Source organism: Scomber scombrus, chromosome 21 (assembly GCF_963691925.1).
Source record: "Scomber scombrus chromosome 21, fScoSco1.1, whole genome shotgun sequence".
Taxonomy (NCBI): domain Eukaryota; kingdom Metazoa; phylum Chordata; class Actinopteri; order Scombriformes; family Scombridae; genus Scomber; species Scomber scombrus.
In genome coordinates, this window is record NC_084990.1 from 18,443,543 (window position 1) to 18,466,204 (window position 22,662).

The following is a 22,662-nucleotide window of genomic DNA, read 5'->3' on the forward strand; positions in this document are numbered from 1 at the left end:
TCTGAGGTCGTATCTCAGATTCATCCACAGTGTGGCATCTAAAGACTGAAGATCCAGTATCAGGTTACCAGTCATGATTGTACAACTCAGCATGTGAAAGGAGTTACATAATGCCTTGCTGTTTTGGAGCTTTGTCAAGTTGGAGACAATTACTTTAGTGACATCAGCCGAATATCTTTGGTTGGACTTTGAAATTACATAATGATTGCAGAAAGGCAGTGCTACAAACAGGATGTGTTGAGTTTGAAAGATGTAGTTGTTTACTAGGCGGAGACGGTCTAATCAAAGATGCTAATGAGTTGCATTATGACAATTGTACTATCTACTGTTTTAGTGTGCTAGTGATATCAGTCTCTGCTGCATTGCTGAAATTTGGGGATTTTTTTTAGTATATCTGTATCTCACTAATCCCCCAACTATAAAAATCCTCTACCCACGTGTTTGTCCTGGTGAGCAAACCAGTAAGGTTTTTGCTGCTCCATCATAAATTCACTGTTCAACTCAAATATAAGACACCAATGCACATTTGAACATTCAATATGAACATTTTTCTAAGTCATGAGTAGAAGTGAATACTGAGTTTTATTAAATGTGCTCTCTTACAGCCTAATCTGCACAGTCACACCCTGCCTCGAACACTCTCCTCCTCTTCTCTGCCTGGTAAGTCTCGCGTCTGATCTGATGATGAACTTAATTCATCCATGAGGGGAAACTGGATAATTTGATGGTGAAGGAGATTAAATATAATATGAATTTGAAAATGAATAAGGTCCTCAGGGCATTATGCTTTGCACTTTTTTAATAATTTCATGAAATTTTGCAAATTCACCAAGTAACATGAAGTGTGTGTGAACCGCATAAAGAATTTCTTACTAACCGCATGTCAGATTAACTTTCATATTAGTTTTGCATCTTTTTTTTCTGTGCATGATCATTGTGTGTCTGTGTGTGTGTGTGTGTGTGTGTGTGTGTGTGTGTGTGTGTGTGTGTGTGTATGTGTGTGTGTGCGGACATCTGTGTGCTGCCATCATCTCATGCATGTGTGTGTCTTGTCTTAGACTTCAGTCTGGCTAACCCAAGTGTAGGGGTACGTGGCTCTCCTCCGTGCCCCAATGGAGACGTCTTCAGTACAGACATTACTTCACCTGCACGACCTCTTATGCGCTCGCAGTCTTTCCACAACGCCCCAGGTAAATAGCCTTCTGCCCCTCCCTCTGGTCCACACGTGAAGAAGCCAAGCATTGTTTACTGTTTCACCACACTGAAAAATTGTTACAGTCCTTTGGCAGAGAATAAGTCAAAGCAAAGCTCAGCTACCTCATAAATCCCCCCTCCCCTCCTCAGGGCCCGTTCTTGGTATTGTTCAGACATTCACATGGCGCCATCCGCCATCCCCACACCTCAAAGCTTTCGTCTGTGTCTGCCTTGCAGCAGGGCCTCTTGGGTAATTACCTCACCTGAAGGGCGCTTTCTAGCTTTTAGGTAGCTGTGAATGCTGTCGCTGTAAAGCACGAGCCTTTCTACAGTGCTGTGATACTCTACAACATCTGTTTGCCAGCACAAACTCCTACAGAATTTCCAAGAAAACCTCCTCCCCCTTTAAAGTCTCCTTCACCACAGGAGGGCCATTTGAAGTCAATTAAAGCACACATATCCCCCATATGCCCCCAGTTTCCGCCTTTGTGGCCATCTGAACATCCCCATCCCCTCCTGTCCTGCGTCCCCTCTCTGCTGGACATTCGCTGCATGATCGCTTTCGCAATGCCTCTTGGCTAACCGCCACTGTTATAGAGTATTGCCTAACCTACGTATGCCTCTGTCAGCGTGGAAAGAGCAGAGGCTTGTTTGCATCATCAGCAACGGGAGGTGTGGTTTATAACTGTGGAGCCATTGTTTAAGTAAATGTCAAATCAATGGATGGGGCTAAAATATTGGCATCCTCGACTATTCCTCACAGAGTGATGTAGCAATCCTGGCTACTTTAATCTCACAATCAGTCCCAAAAAGTTGTGTACACACGTGTAAACTCCCCTAATATGTCAAAGCCACACCACTGATGCTGAACCCCTCACAGCCATCTAAGTCTGGTGTGCAACTGCTCCGGCTTATGAATGCAATTATAGTCGGATACTGCCCTAAACAAAACAACTTAGTTCACCATGGAAACTGATTATTTGAAAGTACAGTAAAGATTTCTGCTCCACGTGCCGAATGTGTTGGCAGGGCTGAAGAACAACCTGCACTGATCAATCCCTGAGGAGACAGGAGAGGAGAACATTTGATACAACTTGTCTCTCTAGGTCAACTATTTCCAAATATATTGCACTGCAACTGTGTCAAGATAATTTCCTATTTAAAATTACCTTTCTTAGGTGTAATGATGCACAAATTAAATTGGACATTAAAATAAATTTAAGTTTGCACCCAAGAAGAATCAACACAAACAAATTAACACTGTAAATCTTTTTGTCTTCCAGGGTCTCCCCTCCATTATCAGCAACATCACCACCCTGCTTCTCTTCTGCCCCACCACCAGCACTACCACTTGCCCTACATGGGCAACACTCACTTCCCATTCCCATACCCAGGCTCTTCAGGCTCACCAAAACCAGCAGGAATCCATGCTCCCCTCACACGTGTGGCCAGTAACCCCAGCTTCCCCTCCATTTCCTCCCCAGCCCCAGGTTCCCCAAGTCCTCTGAGTGAGACCGTAAACCCCGGCAGCAATGAGAGCATCACCATGTCCCCACCTGCCAATCAGCATCCCAACATGTGGTCCCCAGACACGCAGCCCCTATTTTCTTTGGCTAATGTCATCTCTATGGCCATGAGCATGGCCCAGTCTTTCATCCCTCCTGTGAACCTGTCCACCCAGGGGATGCCCTCCTTTCCAGGCTACCACCCCCACCTACCCGCTCACATGGCCCAACAGTCAGGGTACCACTCAGTCTACCCACAACAATACCAGACCACACCAGCTGAAGTCCCTTACCCGACACCTGGAATACAAGCTCTGAACAACATCTACCATAGCCCTGAGAATACACTACAAATGGATGGATCAGGTTTTCATCAGAGTAAACCCCCAAGCTGGTCGCAAGCTGTCTCTCCCCTTTCCCTACCTTCCACTCCTCCAAGGGCTCATCAGGAGCCTCTGCAGCAGGTCGGATCCTCCAGTCTCACCAACTTCACTCAGGAGGAGAGTCTCCACAGTTATGTGACCTCATTTTCTGCCCAAGTTCCAGCCCAGCCTACGTACACATCAGAAATCTCCAGTTCAAACTCCTCATCAGATCTTTCCTCATCACCCCCCGAGACCCCAGAAAACACTGTGAGTAGCCGTCAGGACTTATATCAGTTGAGATTTTATACATCAATGTTGTGTGTAAACAAATAAAAACTGAAATGATTAGTCAATTAATCAGTTAGTTAACTGACAGTAAGTTAATCAACAGTTTTAACAATCTATTAATCAATAGAAAATGCCAAATATTTATTGGTTCCAGCTTCTTAATTCCTAAATGTAAATGTGAAGAATATTTTAAATGATTGTAAATTGAATATATTTGGATTTGGATTATTGGTTTGACAGAACAAGCTATTTGAAGACTCCAACTTTGGTTCTGGGAAATAATAATGGTCTTTTCGTACAATTTTCTGAAATTTTAAAGCCTTAACGATTTATTGATTAATACAAAAATTAGGAATTAACCGATTAAACCACTCGGTGGATCTGCCGAAACCAATGACTGATTGGATACTTGAGCTGTCTTTTTCCAAGATCAGTGGACTGCACTGTCTGGCACTCATTGGGATCATTTTATGTAAGCTAAGATTAAGGCCAGGGATTTCTGTGGCACTAAAAACTGAGTTGGTGTCCCGCCATCACTGAATGAATGAACTGATAGCTTAAAACACGGAAGTCTAGAGCAATATTGACAAAGAAACTGTTTTTATTTTCTGAATTGGTCACATCTGGCCAATTGGCTGTAGCACTGATGCTAATAATGTTTATTCCTCTTGTGTAGTTATCATCCCTCAGCCCACAACTGCACCTTCCTGTCCCTGACATGAATGCCAATAGCTTCAAACCAAAAGCCTCTTCCACTGCCTCCGGTAAGACATTCTGTGCATGTTCTTGTGCACCTAAAACAAGCTCTCTTCCATCAAAAATACCTAATGTGATGTATGTTACTAGCCCAGGGCTTAAAGAGCTGGCAAATGACATTCTGTATGATGTTTTTGTTTGCAACCCAAATAAACCCACACATGCTCATGTATACACACAACGGCACCCACAGCTATATTACAAGTGGGTATATTTTTCTCTGCTGCATTTTATGATGTATTTTGGTCTAAATATGGCCTTATGTTTCTGTTACGGCCAATTTGCCTCTTGAGTTCTTTTCAGTTCCCTTTCTCTTCCCTCCACTGTATCCTTGGTGACATTATCACCTCTTAGCAGTGCCTCAGCAGCCATTGCGTAACCATGGGTCTGGATGTAATGTTCCATTCAGTATAAACACAAACGTAGGTGATTGTGGCCCTACCCACTGGCAAGAGCCAATAAGCGTGCAGCCGAGCTCGTTACTGGCCTCTCCTTCCATATCCACACCTGTCTGTATTTATACCCGCCTCAGAAGCCCACATCGAACAGAGTCCTTCTGTTTCAGCGGGCACATACCCAGACACCTCCTGTGTTTACTGTAAGAAGGACACTTAGTGGACAAATTGAGGCATTGCAGGATTTTAAACTCTAAAATGGGCTGCAGCTGTGAGTGCAGAGTCCTTGTGTCACTCCATTGTATGTGACAGAAGATTAACATACTGTTACACTTTTCAGTTATTATCTCTGCCATAAATGAGGATAAATAGATGATATCTTCAATACACTGAGAAATCACTGTTTTAGTAAATGAGACACAATGACAAAAGAGTGATAACTCTATCAAAGTTGTTGGCAATGAAAGACCTCATTAGATTTGAATCAAACCCTGGAAGTCATGAATGAGTGGGGCTTTGTTCTCCTGATCAATCAGTTCTGATCAGATTAGAGAACAATCACTACTGTTTAGCTAATGATTGGCTGTCACTCATATAAAACTCCTGCCCAGATGTTACAACCTCTTTGCAATGGATTCTAAAAGTAAGTGGAGGGATATACTGAAAGTTACGTGAATTGATATTAACCAATGTAAAATGTTATTTATTGAAAAATTCATATGTCAGACATAAGCTTAGACACTTGATGAGGTAATTTATATACATTTTATCTTAAAATTGGACCAGTCCTGTTAAAAATGTTCAAAAAATGTTGTGTAGTGGACTGCTTACTACCATTTACACTGATTAACACATTTTTTTCCTCTATATTACAGAAGTACAGTCTGCACCAGTGACCGTTGGGCGATTCCAGGTGACACCTAGCATGGACATCCCTGCGACTGCTGTGCCAGTAAGTGCCGTACTGGCTTCACCACAGCCGGCAGACAGCGGCAGCACCCCGTCAGAGAGCAGCACAGAGGAACAGGGAGAGTCCGAGACGAGCCTGGGCACCTCCCTCACCATGTCCCCTCCTCACCCACATCCCCACAGAGGGTCGACAGGGGTCCTCCAGGAGGTTGACGGGCAGGCGGGATGGACTGGGAGCCAGGAGCCGCAGCAGCAGCAGCTGCAGCTGGAGGGCAGAGAGGAACACGAAGAGGAGGAAGATGAGGAGGAAGTGGTTGTAGGGGAACGCCAGAGGACAAGGAAGAGGAGTCGGAGGAGGGCGTACAGCCTCAGCCTGATGGGGACATCTGCAGACAGCGGACTCTCAGTGACGGCTGCGGAGGTGGAGGGGAGACTGTGGGACGGAGGGGCAGGCAGCCCGCAGTACAGCAATGCCCTTCACCATTTATGGATGATGACGTATAACCGCAATACTCCCTACCTAAGCAGCGATGACTCAGACAGTGATGACGAAGAAATGCTGGAAGAGCTTCAGGAACTGAGAGAGAAGTAAGTGAAACCTCACAAGATGCCCAAAATAACAGTACAACTCAGTAGAGGTTACTATAAACAGTATATCAACAGAAAACACTATTTATGAAATTCAAGAGGGGAAAAATGGTTTCATCAGGAAAATCTGATGTCATCAACTAAATGAGATTGAATATGAATATTTATGAAGGGAATAAAAGATTAAGATCTTTTGTAAGGGCTTCCACTTTCACTGTTGCATTAAATATAAACACTTTTACACACAATTTCAAATGTTCTGTCGTGATCAACTTTGGTGAAACCTTGAGGCCAAAAGCTTTAAGTAGAAGTGAAAATGAAAATGTAACAAGACCTAATGTTCTCTTTAATAGTGAATAATTCTATCTTAATAATGAATATTTAAGGTTAAATAATCAGTTTTAAAAGTGAACAACTCTCCTGTGTGAACACCCATCTCCATTATAAGGTTTTTATAGAGCTGAGGTCTACTGGTGAATTTTGTAGGGCTCAAACAAGCTATTTTTCTCATGATGGATTCATCTGTTGAACAATGTGAATTTCTCAAAGCAGAACGTGATGTCCTCAAACGGCTTATTTTGCTTCAACAAACAGCCCAAATCCCAATAATCCCAACCTGTATATACACAAAACAGAAAAAGCTGTAAATCTTCTCATTTGAGAAGCTGGATCCAGCAAATGCCTGATAAGTTACTGAAAATGATCAAAGTACTTGTAGAATATTTTGACTGAATTATGTCCATCATCAGAAACCTTTTTTAACCTTAATTTTGTCCTAGGCTTCCTGTTTGACTCTCCCAAGCACCAAAAGATGAGACCTTTAACGGCTCACATTTGTTACTTTTTGTTCTCCATCAGACATCTGACGGAGGTACAGGCCCTGCAGGCTGCCCAAAAGCGAGAGATTGAGGAGCTGTATGAGAAGATGGGAAAGGTTCCACCTCCAGGCATCGTCTCTCCTGCTGCTATGCTGTCCAGTCGACAGCGCCGCCTGTCAAAGGGGAGTGGTTTCCCCTCATCCCGCAGAAATAGCCTACAGCGCTTGGACATTGTGCCACTCCAAGGTAAGGAAGAGTATCCATGTTTCTTTCTGATTAGGGGATTGTCAAAGTTGTTAGTAGGTAAATATGTTACAATTTAATGTCTAAATGTGTATTATATTTCATTTACTGCTTGTTTTTCCAGGTATCATTAGGAGAAACTCTCTTGGAGGTAGCAGCAGTGGCTCCCAGGATAAACCAAGTAAAGGGGTCACCTTTGCCACTGACATTAGTAGAATGGTGAGTGTACATTGCACAGAGGTAGAAGGAACATTATATTACATATATTTTAAGTAAAAGTACCAGTACAGCAATGTAAAAATATTAAGTCTGTAATGAATTTACATAAAAGTAGTGGTTTGGTCCCTCTGACTGATATATTATTATATATGACATCATTAGATTATTAATACTGAAGCATCAGTGTGTAAGAAGCATGTTACTATTGTAGCTGCTGGAGAAGGAGCTAGTTTCAACTTATTTATATACAGTTCGCTAGTTTAGTCCAGTGGTTTCCAGCCTAGGGGTCAGGCCCCTCCATAGGGTCACCAGATAAATCTGAGGGGTCATAAGATGATTAATGGGAAAGAAAACACAAAAGACAAGGGAAATGTGACCCTGATTACACACTGTAAGATGTCAAAAGGCAAAAAAGGTTGGAAACCACTGGTTTCATCTTTAACAATGTGTTGTATTTTAAAAGCTTGTTATATTATTCATTGTGTCAAATATTATTATATATATAGGATTCAGGCTGTCAAATAAATGTAGTGGAGTGGAAATATAAATTAGCATCAAATGGAAATACTCAAGCCAGTACCTCAAAATTGTACTTAAGTACAGTTTTTGAGTAAATGTGCTTGGTTACATTCCACCAACGACATTGCATTAAAACTTCATATTAATATTCTCCTTTTTAAATGCAACAAAATACTTTGTTCTGAGTTTTATGTATTTTTCCATCTCTTTTATAGTAAGAAACTGTCAGCCAAGCACGCTGTATATCTGGACTACCTCATCTGAAGTGTGACTACAGTGGTCAAACCCGTCCCGTCGGAGGATCGTTTTAACCCTTTCACTGACACACTGATCAGAAAACTGCTTCCCTCTGCCAGCAATCACAAGGTTCTGCCAGTGGTCATTTACCTCAACGCGTAGAAACTCATCAGTAAAGCTGGATTCACACAGGAACTGTTACATCCAGTGTTCAGCCCGTCGTACTCAGATCTGGTGAATTTATTGCAGCTAAAGCACAGAATACCTGCCAATCCGGTTCATGTTAAAAATGATGAGTTCATTTTTGCTCTCTTGTAAATAAACTGTCAGACCCAACGGTTCAGAATTAAACAACATCCGTCCTGGTTGCCATAGCAACCACTACAAACGTCACACACAGGTTTGATTTAAATGTTTTCTTTGAGCAAGCTTTTTGTGTTAACGCAGTCAAATCTTATGACTTTGACCCAGACTGATGATAGTTGCTATTTTCCTGCTTGTCTGACTCACCGCCGTTAATCTGAACGCAGTAATGTGAACCACAGCGACACTCTTGACACTTTTACTGACAGTTGTCATACACAGATGACAATATTTGGGATGATCTCACAATTTATTTGCTGTAGCTTTGTTTATAATGTCTCAGCACCTGCTAACTGCACAGTTCATACACTCTCATTAGAGTAGTGAATTACTGCCTTCCAGGGGCTGATGAGAGCAATCTAGATGCATTGTACAGTTTAATTCATTCAAATGTGTATTATGAAAACATGTTCTACTGTAGTATATATTTACTTCCTTTAATGATTTTGACACCAGATCAGAAGACTAGACTCTGCCTGGAGAGGTATGACTGCAGTTCTGACATTATCAGTGAAAATGAGGAGATACAATTTCTCTCAACACATACATATGAAATGTTAGAGTTTGAGAAAGAAAAGTTATAAATGTCAGCAAGTAGCTTGCTTCAGCAAAAACAAAAAATCTATTTTATAACCATTAAATGGGAAATTGGTTTAATAGTGCAGAAAACTTTACTGTCATCACATATCAATTTTCAAATGCTATAGCTGGATTTCTTTGTATTGATTAGTTGTGAAAAACCCACCTAGGTTATAGACTACTGGCTTTCCTGTTGATTGTAAATGTGTATATAAGTACAGTGCATTTATAGATTATGTTTACAGGTTATGTGTAAACAAAATATTTCAGCAACCTTAATTCTTGCTCAAGCAAAAAAACAAACAAAACAAAAATCACTTTTTGTCACTTGTTTCAATAGATCAAGCACCTTGTGCACTTTAGTAAATTCTATTTTAGTTCTCAATAATTTACCACATTTGTGGATAAAACTGTGTTCACTCGAGGAAGAGCTGATATGTTTCCTGTTATTTTCCATGAGGGAGTTGAGAGAACATTTTCCACAAGATGTTTGATCACAATATTTCGTATTGGATCACAGTAATGATGATCTGCCCTTCCCACAGTTGAAATAAGTATATTGTGGGATAGAGAAATCAGTCCAAGCTGTGAATCTGTAGCTGTTGCCTTATAAAATATTCACAACACTGAATGTTATGGCAGTTAAACTCCAGTAAGATTTTCCAAAGTTCATAATATATTCAAAGAAAAAGTTTCATTTCAAAATTTTGAATGTAAATAATAATTGTATTGCTTTCTGAAGCTGCTGTCCTGCCATGCTGAATCTGTGCCTTTCCCTTACAATGTCTTATTTTATATTTTTACTCTCCAGATTTGGTGGCTAGATCAGACTCTGTATATCAAATTTTTGAGAAAAATAAATGTAATTGTAAATACCACTGCTCTTCTGTCATCTTTACTGCTTCACCCAATGTCTTTTACTTGCAGAAATACTTACATAGAGTCATGATTGTATTAAAAAAAATCAAATACATAAGATTTTATTTTACAAATTATCACTTTATCAACATAAATAGCAGTTTCAACAGGTTGATCCGTGTGTCATTTCAGCAGTGTCACTGGCATTGTGTTTCTGTTGAAGGCCACTGTAAATTTAACATGATTTGCTGAATGAAGTTTAGCATATTCTCCCCTTTATACTGAATCCATAAGAGATGATCAGACTGCACTGGCTGGAATTGTATTAGGTAAAAATGGTTATTACTCTACAGTCTGGGCCTTTTGGGCAGCATGTAACGTCATGTTGAGGTCAGCAGATCAGTCCCTTCCCCTGACAGGCAAGCAAATAAAGACACATCTAGATTTAAGTCAGCTGTAGAAACACACAATCACCCTTCACAATCAAGACAAAACAATGACCAGCGCTGCCTATACAACCCTAACAGCAGCTGGCCATGGAATATGAATCAGTGATAGCAGTGTCTACATAAGTCCTTTCTTGGTTAATTGCAGAGACAAAGTCCAACAACAGGCAACACACGCATCTCAGTTGGCACCGGTCTTGGGTCCCTGCATTCTTGTACGCTTGGCTTCTTCATCGAGTTCTTCCATGATCCGTTCCTGGGAGAAGGAGTAAAATGTGTAGCCATCTGATAGGGAGGCAAGCTGTCAAGGCAAATATGTGGAAATAAAAAGTGCACAAGAACAAACATGATAAAAAGGGTGTGATGCCAGCCAGGTGTTTTGGACCAACCTGTTAGAAGGGTAGGTTCACAATTTTTCAAGTGCCAATATGAACATATACTGGCCCTTCAAATGCACTTTAATATAAATGATGGGAGCAAAATCCACAGCAATTAAAATTCATCTGAAGCTTATATGAGGCTTCAGTAGTCTGAGCTAGTCATGTCAAGTGGATATCTGCCTCATTTACAGTCTTTTTTTTAGCATCAAATCCCCTCTTTGTGTTTCCCTGGTGAGCTGTGGTTGAAGTATAGTAACAAAAAGAGGGAATTTGGCACTAAAAAGACTATAATGTTTAAGGATAACTAGTGCGTTTTGCATTCAACACAAACAACCATTTAATTCTATTTTGGGGTCTTACACTTTCAGCTGCCAGTTTATTATTAGGTGCACCTGGCTAAAATGATTGCAGTCTAATACAACGGTGCAGCAGTACAAATTTTACCTTTTAATTTTCAGTTTTGTTGAAACTCTTGTAGAGACGTTGTGGTCATTTTGAAAGCTGTAGTGCAGTATAACTTTGAGATAGTGTTTCTTAAAGGTGTACCCTCACTGATATAAATGGTGAAAGTATGGAAGATAATTTCTAACGAAAAGATCAGGGGGTGTACCGATACTGTTTTTCCAGTCCCAATAACGATAACCGGGGTTTAAGTATCAGCCGATAGCGAGTACCGATCGGATACCAGCATTGAGTTAATAAACTGTATGCCTCACTGTGTGGAAGAGACTCCTTGTGTGTAAGGCAACTTCAGGCCTGACTTTAAACATTGCTTTCTTAAATTTGTACAACAAAATGCAACAAATAAATACATAACAATCAAGTGAATACGAAAGTGACCTCAGACTTTTGGACCCTACTGTGGATTTACATTTACTGAAATGTCTTTTTTTTAATAATGGTATCCAGTTCAGCCCACTGTCATGACACCTGATCAAGTATTGGTGCATCTCAAGAAAAAGATGTGCATGATAAAACTTTAAAATGCTGTTAGTCAAAAATAATAATAACATTGAGCATTTTATATATGTATCTTGTGTCTAACTTTTAACATCTATTATCTTTTAGTGGCAATATTGGGCTTCCTTCTGTAAAAGACTCCATGAAACAGATGTCCACCTCTGGCTTGTATGATGGAGAAAAAAATATTACACTTTAACAGGGACAGCTAAATAATAGCCAAAACCAGTGGCGATTCTAGGATCAGACCTTTAGGGGGGCTCAGCTCCTAATGAGAAGTTGACATACAATGCCCTGAAAGTGTTCAAACCCCCTGCTAAACTACTCATTTCACTGGATAACGTAAATTACAACAAGAGAAATGAATACCTAATAGAGTGGTGTACTATAATGTATGATAATAATGGTCCAGAATAAACAATCACATATTTCTACAGAGAGGACACTCAGATAGTTAATTAACCCTGAGGGAAACACAATATTAATGGCAACTATCCAAAGTACATTAAACCTGTTAAAATAAAACTATTTTAACCTGTAGCATAAGTGTTTGTCCCATCTCTAACAGACAGGCTCGCAAAATAATTCAAGTTGTATAACACAATTTTTAGACATAATAATAATGTATTCATTTTAGGGGTGCTGTAAAACTGTAAAAGACTCCATGAAACAGATGTTCACCTCTGGCTTGTATGATGGAGAAACAAAATATCACACTTTAACAGGGACAGCTCAATGACAGCCAAAACATTTCGACATCTGCATGCAGCTCACCTGCTGGCTAACAACAGCACATTCACACTGCATTATACATGTGCTGATGCATGAGGAAGCAACAATATAAAAACACACAGCATCAATGTTATACGTTGCCAATGCCCTAAAAAACCTCAATGTATACAGTACTTTTCCTTCATTTTAACCCATATTTGTAGTAAGCTACTCTAATAGCTATTAGCATTCATTGAATGGAGGGCAAGTTAGCTTCACCGACAAGTTCACTGTCATTTAAATACATTTACAGTCTGCAAAGTATTAGCTTTTATGTTTCTTGCTGTGCCATGACAAACATATACACACACTGTTACCTGGCTCAGAAAGCAGCGAGGTCAGAGTAACTTTAGCACGCTAGGCTAACATCATGTTACATAGTTCACCTTGTGTCGGTAGTGAAAGGATACAGATACCAAGCACAGCAGCTCCGATGAACAGTCCTGTCAACGCGTTTCGTGTTGTCAGCTTCTGTGTCCTCTTCTTCCACTGCTGCATCTCTGCCTGTTTGATATAGTGCAGCTGCTGGTGGGATAGACCCTCTTTAGTCGGGTCTATCCTCTTTGCAAAGGGAGCATCAGACTCCTTCGGTGTCTTGTCGGCCATGTCTGCAGCAGGCTGTCAGGGTTTTTTTTTTTTTTTTTTTTTTTTGTACTGAACTTTATTCAACATGACACAATACACATGTTACATCAGGCAGCGACAAGGTAGGCTACATAACATCCTGAAATCAGCCCCAACTCTGAACATTTTTTAAATGCAGGTTAAAAACAAATGTGCTTATGATTGAACTCTTTAAAGCACTTTAAATGTTAATCTTTCATTTGCACCATATGTCCTTTTTTAAGGATTTTAAAGCAAATCATTATTTTATGCTGCAAACTTATATTTAATGCTCTATTCTAGTTCTTATTTTATTTTTCTCTCTTTCTATTTTTCTGTACTTTGTTTTTATTTTTTATTATTAGTGGGAGGGTTTTGTTTTTAATTGTATGTTTTAATGTTTCCACATTTGTACTATTATTGGGTTTTATTTTTCAAATTGTATGTTTTTATGTTTTTTGTTTCCAATTCTTACTGTTAAATGTTTGTTTTATGTAAAGCACATTTAGTTGCCCCTGGGTATGAAATGCACTATATAAATAAAGCTGCCTTGCCTTGCCTCTTGAGACCCAGCCCATTGACTTGTGTTGTGTTTACATGCATCTCCTTTTATTTATTTTTATTTTATTAGTTTATTTGTCAGGGACAGTGCATATTAATAAACATATCTGTAAATATGCCAGAATTAGCCCAAAGGCTAGTTTTTCATCTGTTGTCCCTGGCCAGGTGTGAGTTGGCAGCTTAAAATCAAGAAACAGATTTAAAACATTGTAAGACAAGTTATTTACTATAAGTATAAAACAGAGTGACATAAGCAGCACACAGTAAAAGAAAAGCAAACTACGTCTGAACAAAGCGACAAACAGAGACAGAGCAGCTTGACAGGAGCAGACAAAGGCAAGAATAAATGTGAGCCAAAATGGACGTATTTTTTCCCAATGATATCAGATTCACAAGGTGGGACATTGATTACTGTGGGACAACTAAGCTCCAGTACATTTATCTCTTTCTATATGCAATTATTTAACTAGTATATGCCAGTATACTGTGTAAATTGTATTGTTTAATATTACACGTGGACATACAGCCTGCTAGTTTTTTAACCTAAAAACTGTAGGCCTATGAAATTAAATGACCAAATAGGGTATGCACTTCAGAAAGTTTTGGCTGATAAGGCTGCTTTGTGTAAATGAAAGTATGTCTAAGCCTAAAAACTAATGTCCCAGATTACAAAATATACAAATTCTGAAACAATTTTGCATGAGGAACATTAATATAACTGCCATGTTCCTTTTGAGTACAATATCTAAAAAAATGTCATAATGATATTAAGTGTTGATATAATATATTGGATTCATATGTAAATAAAGTAAACAAGTCAGAATTGCAAAAAGTGTCCCAATTTTTTAGAGGTGCTTGAGCATGAAAAGCTCGGCAATAGCGCCATCTTCAGGAGAATATAAGTCACAGGAGTTTTTTTTATAGTTTTTTTTTTAGATATATTTCTGTATCAACTGTTGAGAACAGTGAACAACTCCCCCAACTATACAGTCGGCTGTTAAAGTACGTTAAATCGGCATTTTGTAGCAAACCTTTAACATTAGTCGGTGTAAAAATGGCGAAAAGATTTATTTATTCTCCGTGTCAAAGTGTACATTTAAAGTTTGGGGAAGCATCTTATGACCTTCTCACGGATTTCCTTTTTAATCTCAACAAAAGAAACAAAGAAAATCTCGACAGTTTATCACAATGTAGCGGAGACTTCAAAGAGAAGAGACTAATGGGTGAGTAAAGGTTAATTAATGTTGTCTACTTTAGCTAACGAAGCTATTAGCAGATTGTTACTGTTAATGAAACTCAAGACTTAAGAAACAATGCAAGTCAAATAATGATGAAGACGCTCATGTTATTATATACTAATTATGTCTGTCTTAAATTGGTTACACTTTTATTTGACTAAATACATTTTATTCGTTTTAAATTAGTTATAATGTCAAATATCAGACTTTCAACCGGGTCCATTTTCGACCGTTGCTGAGGAAACGACGGGTTTTCTCTCAGGTAGGTTAAAACTTTCTGCCTTTTTTCCTTTTATTTCCTTCTTAATTCATTCATTCACTCCTGCAAATCCTTTTTAAGGGAAGGTTTACAATCTTTCAAGTATATATTTAAATTGTCAAAGGTTTTCCTCCTGCGCATATACTAACATACTAATATACTTTCAATGTAGCTAAGTGATGGGGGCTAAAATCCACAGTATGTCCAAAAAATCATTTAAAAAGTTTATCTGAAGCTCATATGAGGCTTCAGCAGTCTGAGTTAGTCATATCAAGCGGATATCTGCCACATCCTTTCAAGTTAAAACATAATTTTAAACATCTTTTATGGTTGCTACTATACTTATAGGCTTGTAGTACTGTATGTGTTTCTAAGTCATCATTCTTTCAGCTAGGGGCAGAGCTGTCTCACTCTTAACATCTTGAATAATTTTGTCAGCAGGAGTGCTGTGCTATAGGACTATGCCCCAGTAAGCCTCACTGAAGCTTGTCATCACTGGGAAATCTTCATTACTGGGGCCAATTCTCAATACAAACTCCTCAAGGTACCCAAGTCTCCCTGCTGCCAATACCTCAGCAGACAAACCCTTCCAGAAAGGAGGAGCAGATGGAGAGCAGGCTTAATGACTTACAATTTACATCTGAATGAGTATTTGTAGTTTACATAACAGCTCAAATAAAATGTGGACAACTCTGTGAGAAGTTCTGTCTTTTTTCATTTACACCTTTCTCCAGGTGTGAGCGCTGATGCTTTCATAACTGTCAAAGACAGGCTTAGTGAAGTAATGTAATTTGCCATTTTCACAGTTTCCCCACAGGGTGTGATTTTGTAATAGGAGGAACTTCCAGATGAACACTTGAGTTTCTATTAAACTGACTGGTCGATAGAAAACTGGCCCGTCACGATACGATTTTTTCAGTGTTTGGCTGGTGGGCGGTGTTGAAAACCCAGCGTGTTTGTGATTCAGCGTTAAATGTTTTACTTGCACCGCCCTCAGCTGTTATTTCACGTAAAAATCAGGATTTTCTCTACCTGTTATTGAACCATCTGGGCCTGTGTTTGTTATTTTATCTCATCTTCTAGAGGACAATTTTTTACCTTGATAAATGCTGCTATATATTTACAGATTTCATTTCCAATATGGTCAATTAGCAGAGGTAATAAAGAGCTCATGAATGACAGTGAATTACCAATAATACCTGGAGAGTAATGGCTCACATTTCATTCCATTGATTCTTAGACACATTCACTGCCTCCATTTTACTGCATGCATGATATTGCCTCACAGATTCCATTTTGCAGATGTATTTTGTATGCTTTGAGTGTAATCGGTCAGCTCTGTCCCAACATGCTGTGCTGCATGCTTACACTCAGAAAATGGTTTTCCTTTTTGTGTCTGCTTTTGTTGACACCCTGCATCCCTCTCTGACATTACTTAGAGTTCATTTTCCTGATAACTAAAGAACTGGGCCTCGATCCACTGGTTGGGTACCATGCTATTGAATTGCTTCGAAGGTGAGAAGGAACAGCACATTATGAATTTACTTAATTTGTTGTCCTGTAATCTTTTAGTCAGGTCTTCATGTGACCATTTCCCCCCCCAGGTTCATGGTTAAGCACCTTGAAGATCTGTTCACCACACCGACCCCTCAAGGTGCAGCTGCTGATGAACCACAAAGTTATGAGGATGTTGTTTTTGACAAGCTCAAGGCGAAATTCCCCCTAATCGTCTTTTCCTGCATCCAACTTGCAAGCAAACTGTCTCTGCACAGTCATGTTAGTTCTTTGATGTGCTGCATGTGATTAGCACATTTCTGCGCCCTGTAAATTAAAAATAAGAGTCTCCTGTGATTTTTTAAACAATTTATAGATGATCAACAACAATACTGCTGTGCGCTTTCTGCAATCGATGGGCCACAGTGTTTCCAAGCAGACTGTCCTGGAAGCAGAGCTGATGGTCTTGAAAGGGCTTGGTTTCAGACTAAATGCTACTAATCCTCTGATGTATGTGGAAATACTTCTGGAAGTGCTTGGTAAGATATCATGAGTAAACACAGACCAACTTGTGTAAGATTTAGGGTGTAAAGGTAATTTATAAAAATCAATTTAAAAGGGTTACGTGACAATAATCATATCTGTGAACAGCTGTACTGACTTTGACGTTGGTGACTGCATTTTTGTAGGACATAATGAACCATTTATCCCTGTGGAACGCCTGTATCACCTTTGCCACCATGTACTCCAGTTCGTCAGCCTGCAGAGGACTACCATTTATCAATCCTTGTTGATGACTACAACTCAGTGTCTCAGCCCTCCCAGGGAACAGAGGTATTACATTTTTCTTTAAGACAAATTGTAATGATGATTTGGGGTAGGTAGTTACAGTCATGGTAGAGTAGACAAATTGCTTGATTGGCAGTTGAGTGGACAACAAACCGCTGAGAGCTATCTAACACATGGGCTCAATTGGACATTACACTCATTTGTACTAGGGAGCTGGCAGGGTAAAGACATTTGTGTTCACACATACTGCTCCTCTGGGTATTGTCCAGAAAATGTCAGTGTTGCAGTGCATGTGTGAAAGGGACTTATGTTGTTTTGATTTAAAATTTCTTGCGGTGTCATATTTCTCAAAGCTTGGCCCTTGCAACACATAAACCTGAAGAGCCATTACATTATGCGTGAAGACAGCCTAATACTCTCGGTGGGTAAGGTCATTAAGAATGCATTAACCTTCTCTAAAATAACAGAGAGAAGTTTGAGACAGTAACTGAAGACTGCATGCTTCTTGCTGTTGGTGTCATCGCCGTGGCTACCTTCATCCTCTGTGTCAGAAAATGGGAACAGGTGAAATATTTGTGTTTTTAAAGTATGAAAACTGCATTTTAATACATTCACAGTAGCATTTGTTTTTGACATCAGTGTGTATTTAATCACAGATGCACTCAATGCCGCACAGACCATATAAACTGGTTTTGTTCTCTTTTCATACTATGCAGGTGGTGAGAGAACTGAGCCACATCACAGGGATCTCAACAAAGAGCATCAGTGATTTTGCTTATGTGACATTGATGCACATTGCTGGAGCCAGTTCAACTTGAATCATCCACTGGATACTGCTTTATGCTGTTACTGTTAAGTTTGTTACCTTATTTTACATGTTGATGCTCAACGTAGACTGTGCAATTAGTTTAGATGTGTATTGAATATATGATGAAATAGTGCCAATAGAATAAATCAGCACGATTCCCAATGTAGTAAAATTCTATTATGTCATTGTTCGTTTCAGAAATTTTTCTAAAGTTCTCACAGCCTTATTATAGCAACTGACACTTTGCAAAAATATTAATATTTTCATCACAATAATGAACTTATTATAATTCTGTACAGCACATCACAATTCACAGTAAATTAGCTACACGAAAGCTCCCTGAAACATTGTCCATCGGTATTGATACCGATGGACAATGTATTGATATGATGGACAGCCAACACATAACTTAGATAAAGTCTAAACATAAAGATTCCATAACTAACTAGAGGTTACACAGTTACAATTAAACTAATATTTCCAAATATGATGAACATCAGTTAAAAGAATCGACAACTAGATGTCTGCTAAGTGATTTTGCCCTTGCCTTGTCTCACAACTCAAGTTACAGATATTTAAAAAAAACCCAAACAAAACACCACCGCTCTGAAAACTCAATCAAACTATTCCTATATTTAATAAAACAGTGCAACACAGATAACACAATTTAAATTCTACCCCATAAGATTTTACAGCCCAAACCATTAATTAATATTTGAAACTTTTCATTAAATCAATCAATTAATTTGCATACTATTTGATTCTTCTACAAATTAAGATTATTATCAACATAAAACGATCATAAAATAACTGAAATTATACCTATTCAGTACATTATTATATATTATTATTTTATCTGTTCATAATATGATCACCTTTGTTTTGGTGTGTATACAATCTCTTCTACTGACTGAGCGGCCCCTGATTCTTGCTTGAATTCTCTCGCTCTTCATCATGTCTCATCATCGCCTCTTTTAGATTATCTAGCTGTCCAGATGTCCTCGGACTCGAGGCCTCATTGGACCTGGTTCCTCTCTGAATACCTTCTGCCTTCTCCTCCTCACAGTTGACCAGAGTAGATTGCCTGGGCGGAGGAGCACGGCTTGTCTGGGATGTTTGCCAGCTGCTTTGAAGCTTAGGGAGCTGTCGGTGTGTCCACTGAGTGCCAGCCATAGAGCCCCTATTGACTCTGTCAGAGATAGGTGGTCACGGGTGCCATTTTAGATTGCTTTGTTTGCTTCAGTAGTTGAATGAGACTATCCATTTCTACTAGCAGGTGCTTTACCTGAAGTTCCTGATGTATTTAACTGGGACTTGAAAGACTTAAGGTATGTGGGCTGTGAGAGTGGCTGGAGGAAGCCGAGTTTGACCGAGATGCTGTCGTCTCAACAGTGATATAATCACTCGCTCCATATGTGTCCTGCCAGGAAGCTAATAAGTCATCTTCCAGCTCCTCCTCTTCAGATTTACCGGACACTGTATCAAGTCTGGAAAGCTGTGGGACAGCAGCGATATCACCCAGGAAGTTGTCCAAAGTTTCAGCACTGGAGGAATGTTCAGAGTCTATGATCTCCTCAGTGTTTGCTTTGTTGAAATGATGTCTTGTCTTGTTCTTGCTCCTCAGGATATCTTGGCTTTGTGTTTGTTTGCTTGCTTCTCCATGGGTGGATCCATTTAATACTCTACTTTCCACATGCTCAAACATGTGCGTGTTGTAAGACTGCGCAGGGTGTACTTTATTGCCCTCGTGAAGGAGATGCAGAGAAGCTGTGTTCCAAATGAAATCAAACCCAATCGCAGGTATCAAATAACAGTTAATATTATGGAGTATGGTAGTAGCTTAAAAATAAATGTATTAAAAAGAATAACCAGGTAGTGGTAAAAAAATAACGGCTCTTTGCATCTTGCTATAACCTGAAGCGCAAAATGTATCCTAGAAAACTTAAATCTGGGTGCCGTGGGGGCCTTTTCCTCTATGGGGAATCTTTGAAGTCACTGCCAGCTCTGCAATCATGCTCTGAGTTTCACTGGAGATAGCTTGAAGGCAGGACACCAGGCCTTTGTTCCATGGGCTCCTCGGCTCAGATGAAGCACTTTTCCCACAGCTGCGGGGGGGACGACTGCAGGTGGCAAGCAAAGAGGTTTTTAGAGTGGTGGAAAGCTGTATTACTTAACCCTTACATACTGTTCATAATCTAACTCATAATTAGTCTCTACACACCAATTCACATTATAAATTCCCCATCAGTCATTGATAAATATTTGATTAATCCTTCTGTGAAAAAAGACATTCACAATCACTATTTTATGGTCTAGTATAACATTTGATAGAATATGATGAATACAACATGTTTGAATGTAGATTTTTGATTTGAACACAGGTCAAACCTGCACATTTGCATATATGAAAAGGACATGCGTTTTATTTCCATGTTTGCATACTGTGGGTCACATTAGGAAAAGTCTGGCTGAAATAAATATCTATGGGGTGTTTTTACTGCTCTCAAATGAACGGTATGTAAGGGTTAAAAGGATAAGGGGATATTGGATGGTGATTTAATGAAACTTTATGGTAAACTGCTGTGTGTATATTCCAAAGATGGTGTAATTTCTAACTCCATATACAGTATGGTGTCAGTTCTCAGTGCCGTGTTATGTAAGTGTTGAAGTTGTTTTAGACCTTCTTTGCAGCTGGCATGGATAGTTCTGAAAGTCTGCATGCCAGATATCTCTCATTTCACCTCTGCATCTGGCCTCTCTCCATCCCAACTTTGACTCTGATTCTGACAGAACTGAGATGAAAAAGAGGGAACGATACAGTGGATTGCAAGAGGAATATTTTCTATCAAACAAATGTGCAACTTTCAGAACCTGATGGTCCAAATTTGGTAATTTCCCTCTCAAGCTAACCAATGTTACTGAGGTTTTAGCATCCTTTCTGGGACATAATTACAGCACAACAGATGGCAGCTTTCTAGTGTGGTGGAGGATGGGTAGTGGCTAGATCTGTATCATCGGGTGGGAAATAATCCTAGAGAAGGCAAGACAACAAAGGTGATACACCTTAATGTACTGACAGGTGTAGAAGCTGTGTGTGGTGGGCTGCTACTCTTCAGCCACAAAGCCAAGGAACTGTTACATCCTCAGACTTGGACAGTTATCCACAAGTAGTTTTCTGACTTAAAATATACTTCTATTTATCCCAACATAAGTGTTTAACTCAATAACTGACATAACAAAAGAAAGAAGACAAGAACAGTAGCTAAAGACAAAAAAGCATAATGACAGAATACAGTTTAAATGGTTTCAAGCGTGCTATTTAACATTTAATTAGGAGTATTCTTTTAGCTTTAATGTCATTTTAAAGAGTTCATTAAAAGCAAAGTCTGGAAAGAAAATAGTAGCTTAATATTTTAGAAGATAGACATTTGTGAATGCAAGATGTACCCATTAAAATCATAACATTTACAATAAAATGAATCTTTTGGTTCCACCGTTAAAGTAAAGATTATTGTTACGTAAAATATATTGCTGTTAATGTTAGATATATTAAATTATTTACAATAATATCATAATAACCATTTTTGGTTTAAAAAATATAATTATAAAAGTCCTGATCCTGATCAGGCACATTTTTTTTTTCACAAAATATACAAATGTAACAGTGCCAGATGCATTTAATACATATGATGGTTCATTTTGATAATTAATGATGTTCATATAAAACACTATGTAACACTAATGTTGAGTCCCAGACTCTCTGTGTGAAAGATGAAGGCATATACCCCGCAGTTACAGGCTACTGTTGTTTGGAAGTTAAGTTCACATACACTGTGTTGTTTTCTTAAAAGTGACACGTTTCCATGGGGATCCGCTTTGCACTGACACCCCGCTGGGTTGCATTGATCAACTTTACGTTAAACATCCCAAATGAACCTGTTTTAAAATGAGCTAACCTCAGTTTACAGCTGACACGTTTCCTTTGCTGGCATTGTTTGAGTATTGTCACTCTGGAAATATAAAGTCCTGAGGGAATTTTCCTTTTATATGGCTGATTTACCAAATGAGCACATCAGCTCTTTAGGGATCTGCCCTGTCTCTCCCTAGCAACTGTTGCTATGCTTACTGTTGCTACTGTATTTGCGAAGAGCTTATGTTACTATAGTTGCAATTATGTTAACATGCTCGAATATAGCACATCTTTTTTAAAATATGTTTTTTTAACCAGACACTAATTAGACACACACACACACACACACATTTTATTTATGTTATATTTAAAACTATTGAACTACTCAAACTTCTGTCTGGATGATATGCAACCCCGTATCATCGATTGATAAAACACTGTGATCTTTTCAGTGTCACATCTGAGAGTATTATAAAAGATTCCTACTGCCATCACATACAGTGCAGTTAAACACACAGGGCTTTGCCAGAGGAGTTGAAGCCAGTAGATTAGCAGAAAATCCAGGGCCAGGCTTCATTGAGTCACTCTTAATTCTCAGGCTCCCCAC

The 22,662-nt window shown here is 39.1% G+C and overlaps 3 protein-coding genes across 3 annotated transcripts in view; 2 read left to right on the forward strand and 1 right to left on the reverse strand.

Moving 5' to 3' along the window:
• The window catches only part of wnk4a (WNK lysine deficient protein kinase 4a), a 41,168-nt gene extending 33,026 nt beyond the window's left edge, over positions 1-8,142 (forward strand). Inside the window, exons 13-21 of the mRNA XM_062442734.1 lie at positions 606-660; positions 1,059-1,190; positions 2,478-3,331; positions 4,029-4,116; positions 5,379-5,608; positions 5,654-6,000; positions 6,859-7,064; positions 7,186-7,280; positions 8,015-8,142. Coding sequence (XP_062298718.1) covers positions 606-660; positions 1,059-1,190; positions 2,478-3,331; positions 4,029-4,116; positions 5,379-5,608; positions 5,654-6,000; positions 6,859-7,064; positions 7,186-7,280; positions 8,015-8,017 — 2,010 coding nt within the window. The 3' untranslated portion in view covers positions 8,018-8,142. The remainder of the gene's footprint in view (positions 1-605; positions 661-1,058; positions 1,191-2,477; positions 3,332-4,028; positions 4,117-5,378; positions 5,609-5,653; positions 6,001-6,858; positions 7,065-7,185; positions 7,281-8,014) is intronic.
• A 958-nt stretch (positions 8,143-9,100) lies between these two features.
• LOC134003476 (cytochrome c oxidase assembly factor 3 homolog, mitochondrial) lies at positions 9,101-13,004 on the reverse strand. The gene is made up of 2 exons (XM_062442696.1): positions 12,804-13,004; positions 9,101-10,567 (listed from the first exon to the last, which is right to left on the reverse strand). Exons 1-2 carry the CDS (start codon positions 12,997-12,999, stop codon positions 10,464-10,466), a joined length of 300 nt encoding a protein of 99 aa, XP_062298680.1. The 5' UTR covers positions 13,000-13,004; the 3' UTR covers positions 9,101-10,463.
• A 1,607-nt stretch (positions 13,005-14,611) lies between these two features.
• On the forward strand, positions 14,612-18,155 carry cntd1 (cyclin N-terminal domain containing 1). The gene is made up of 7 exons (XM_062442255.1): positions 14,612-14,780; positions 16,494-16,569; positions 16,659-16,830; positions 16,925-17,087; positions 17,238-17,382; positions 17,805-17,901; positions 18,054-18,155. The coding sequence occupies exons 1-7, from the start codon at positions 14,612-14,614 to the stop codon at positions 18,153-18,155; spliced, it is 924 nt and encodes a 307-aa protein (XP_062298239.1).
• The last annotated feature ends 4,507 nt before the right edge of the window (positions 18,156-22,662 follow it).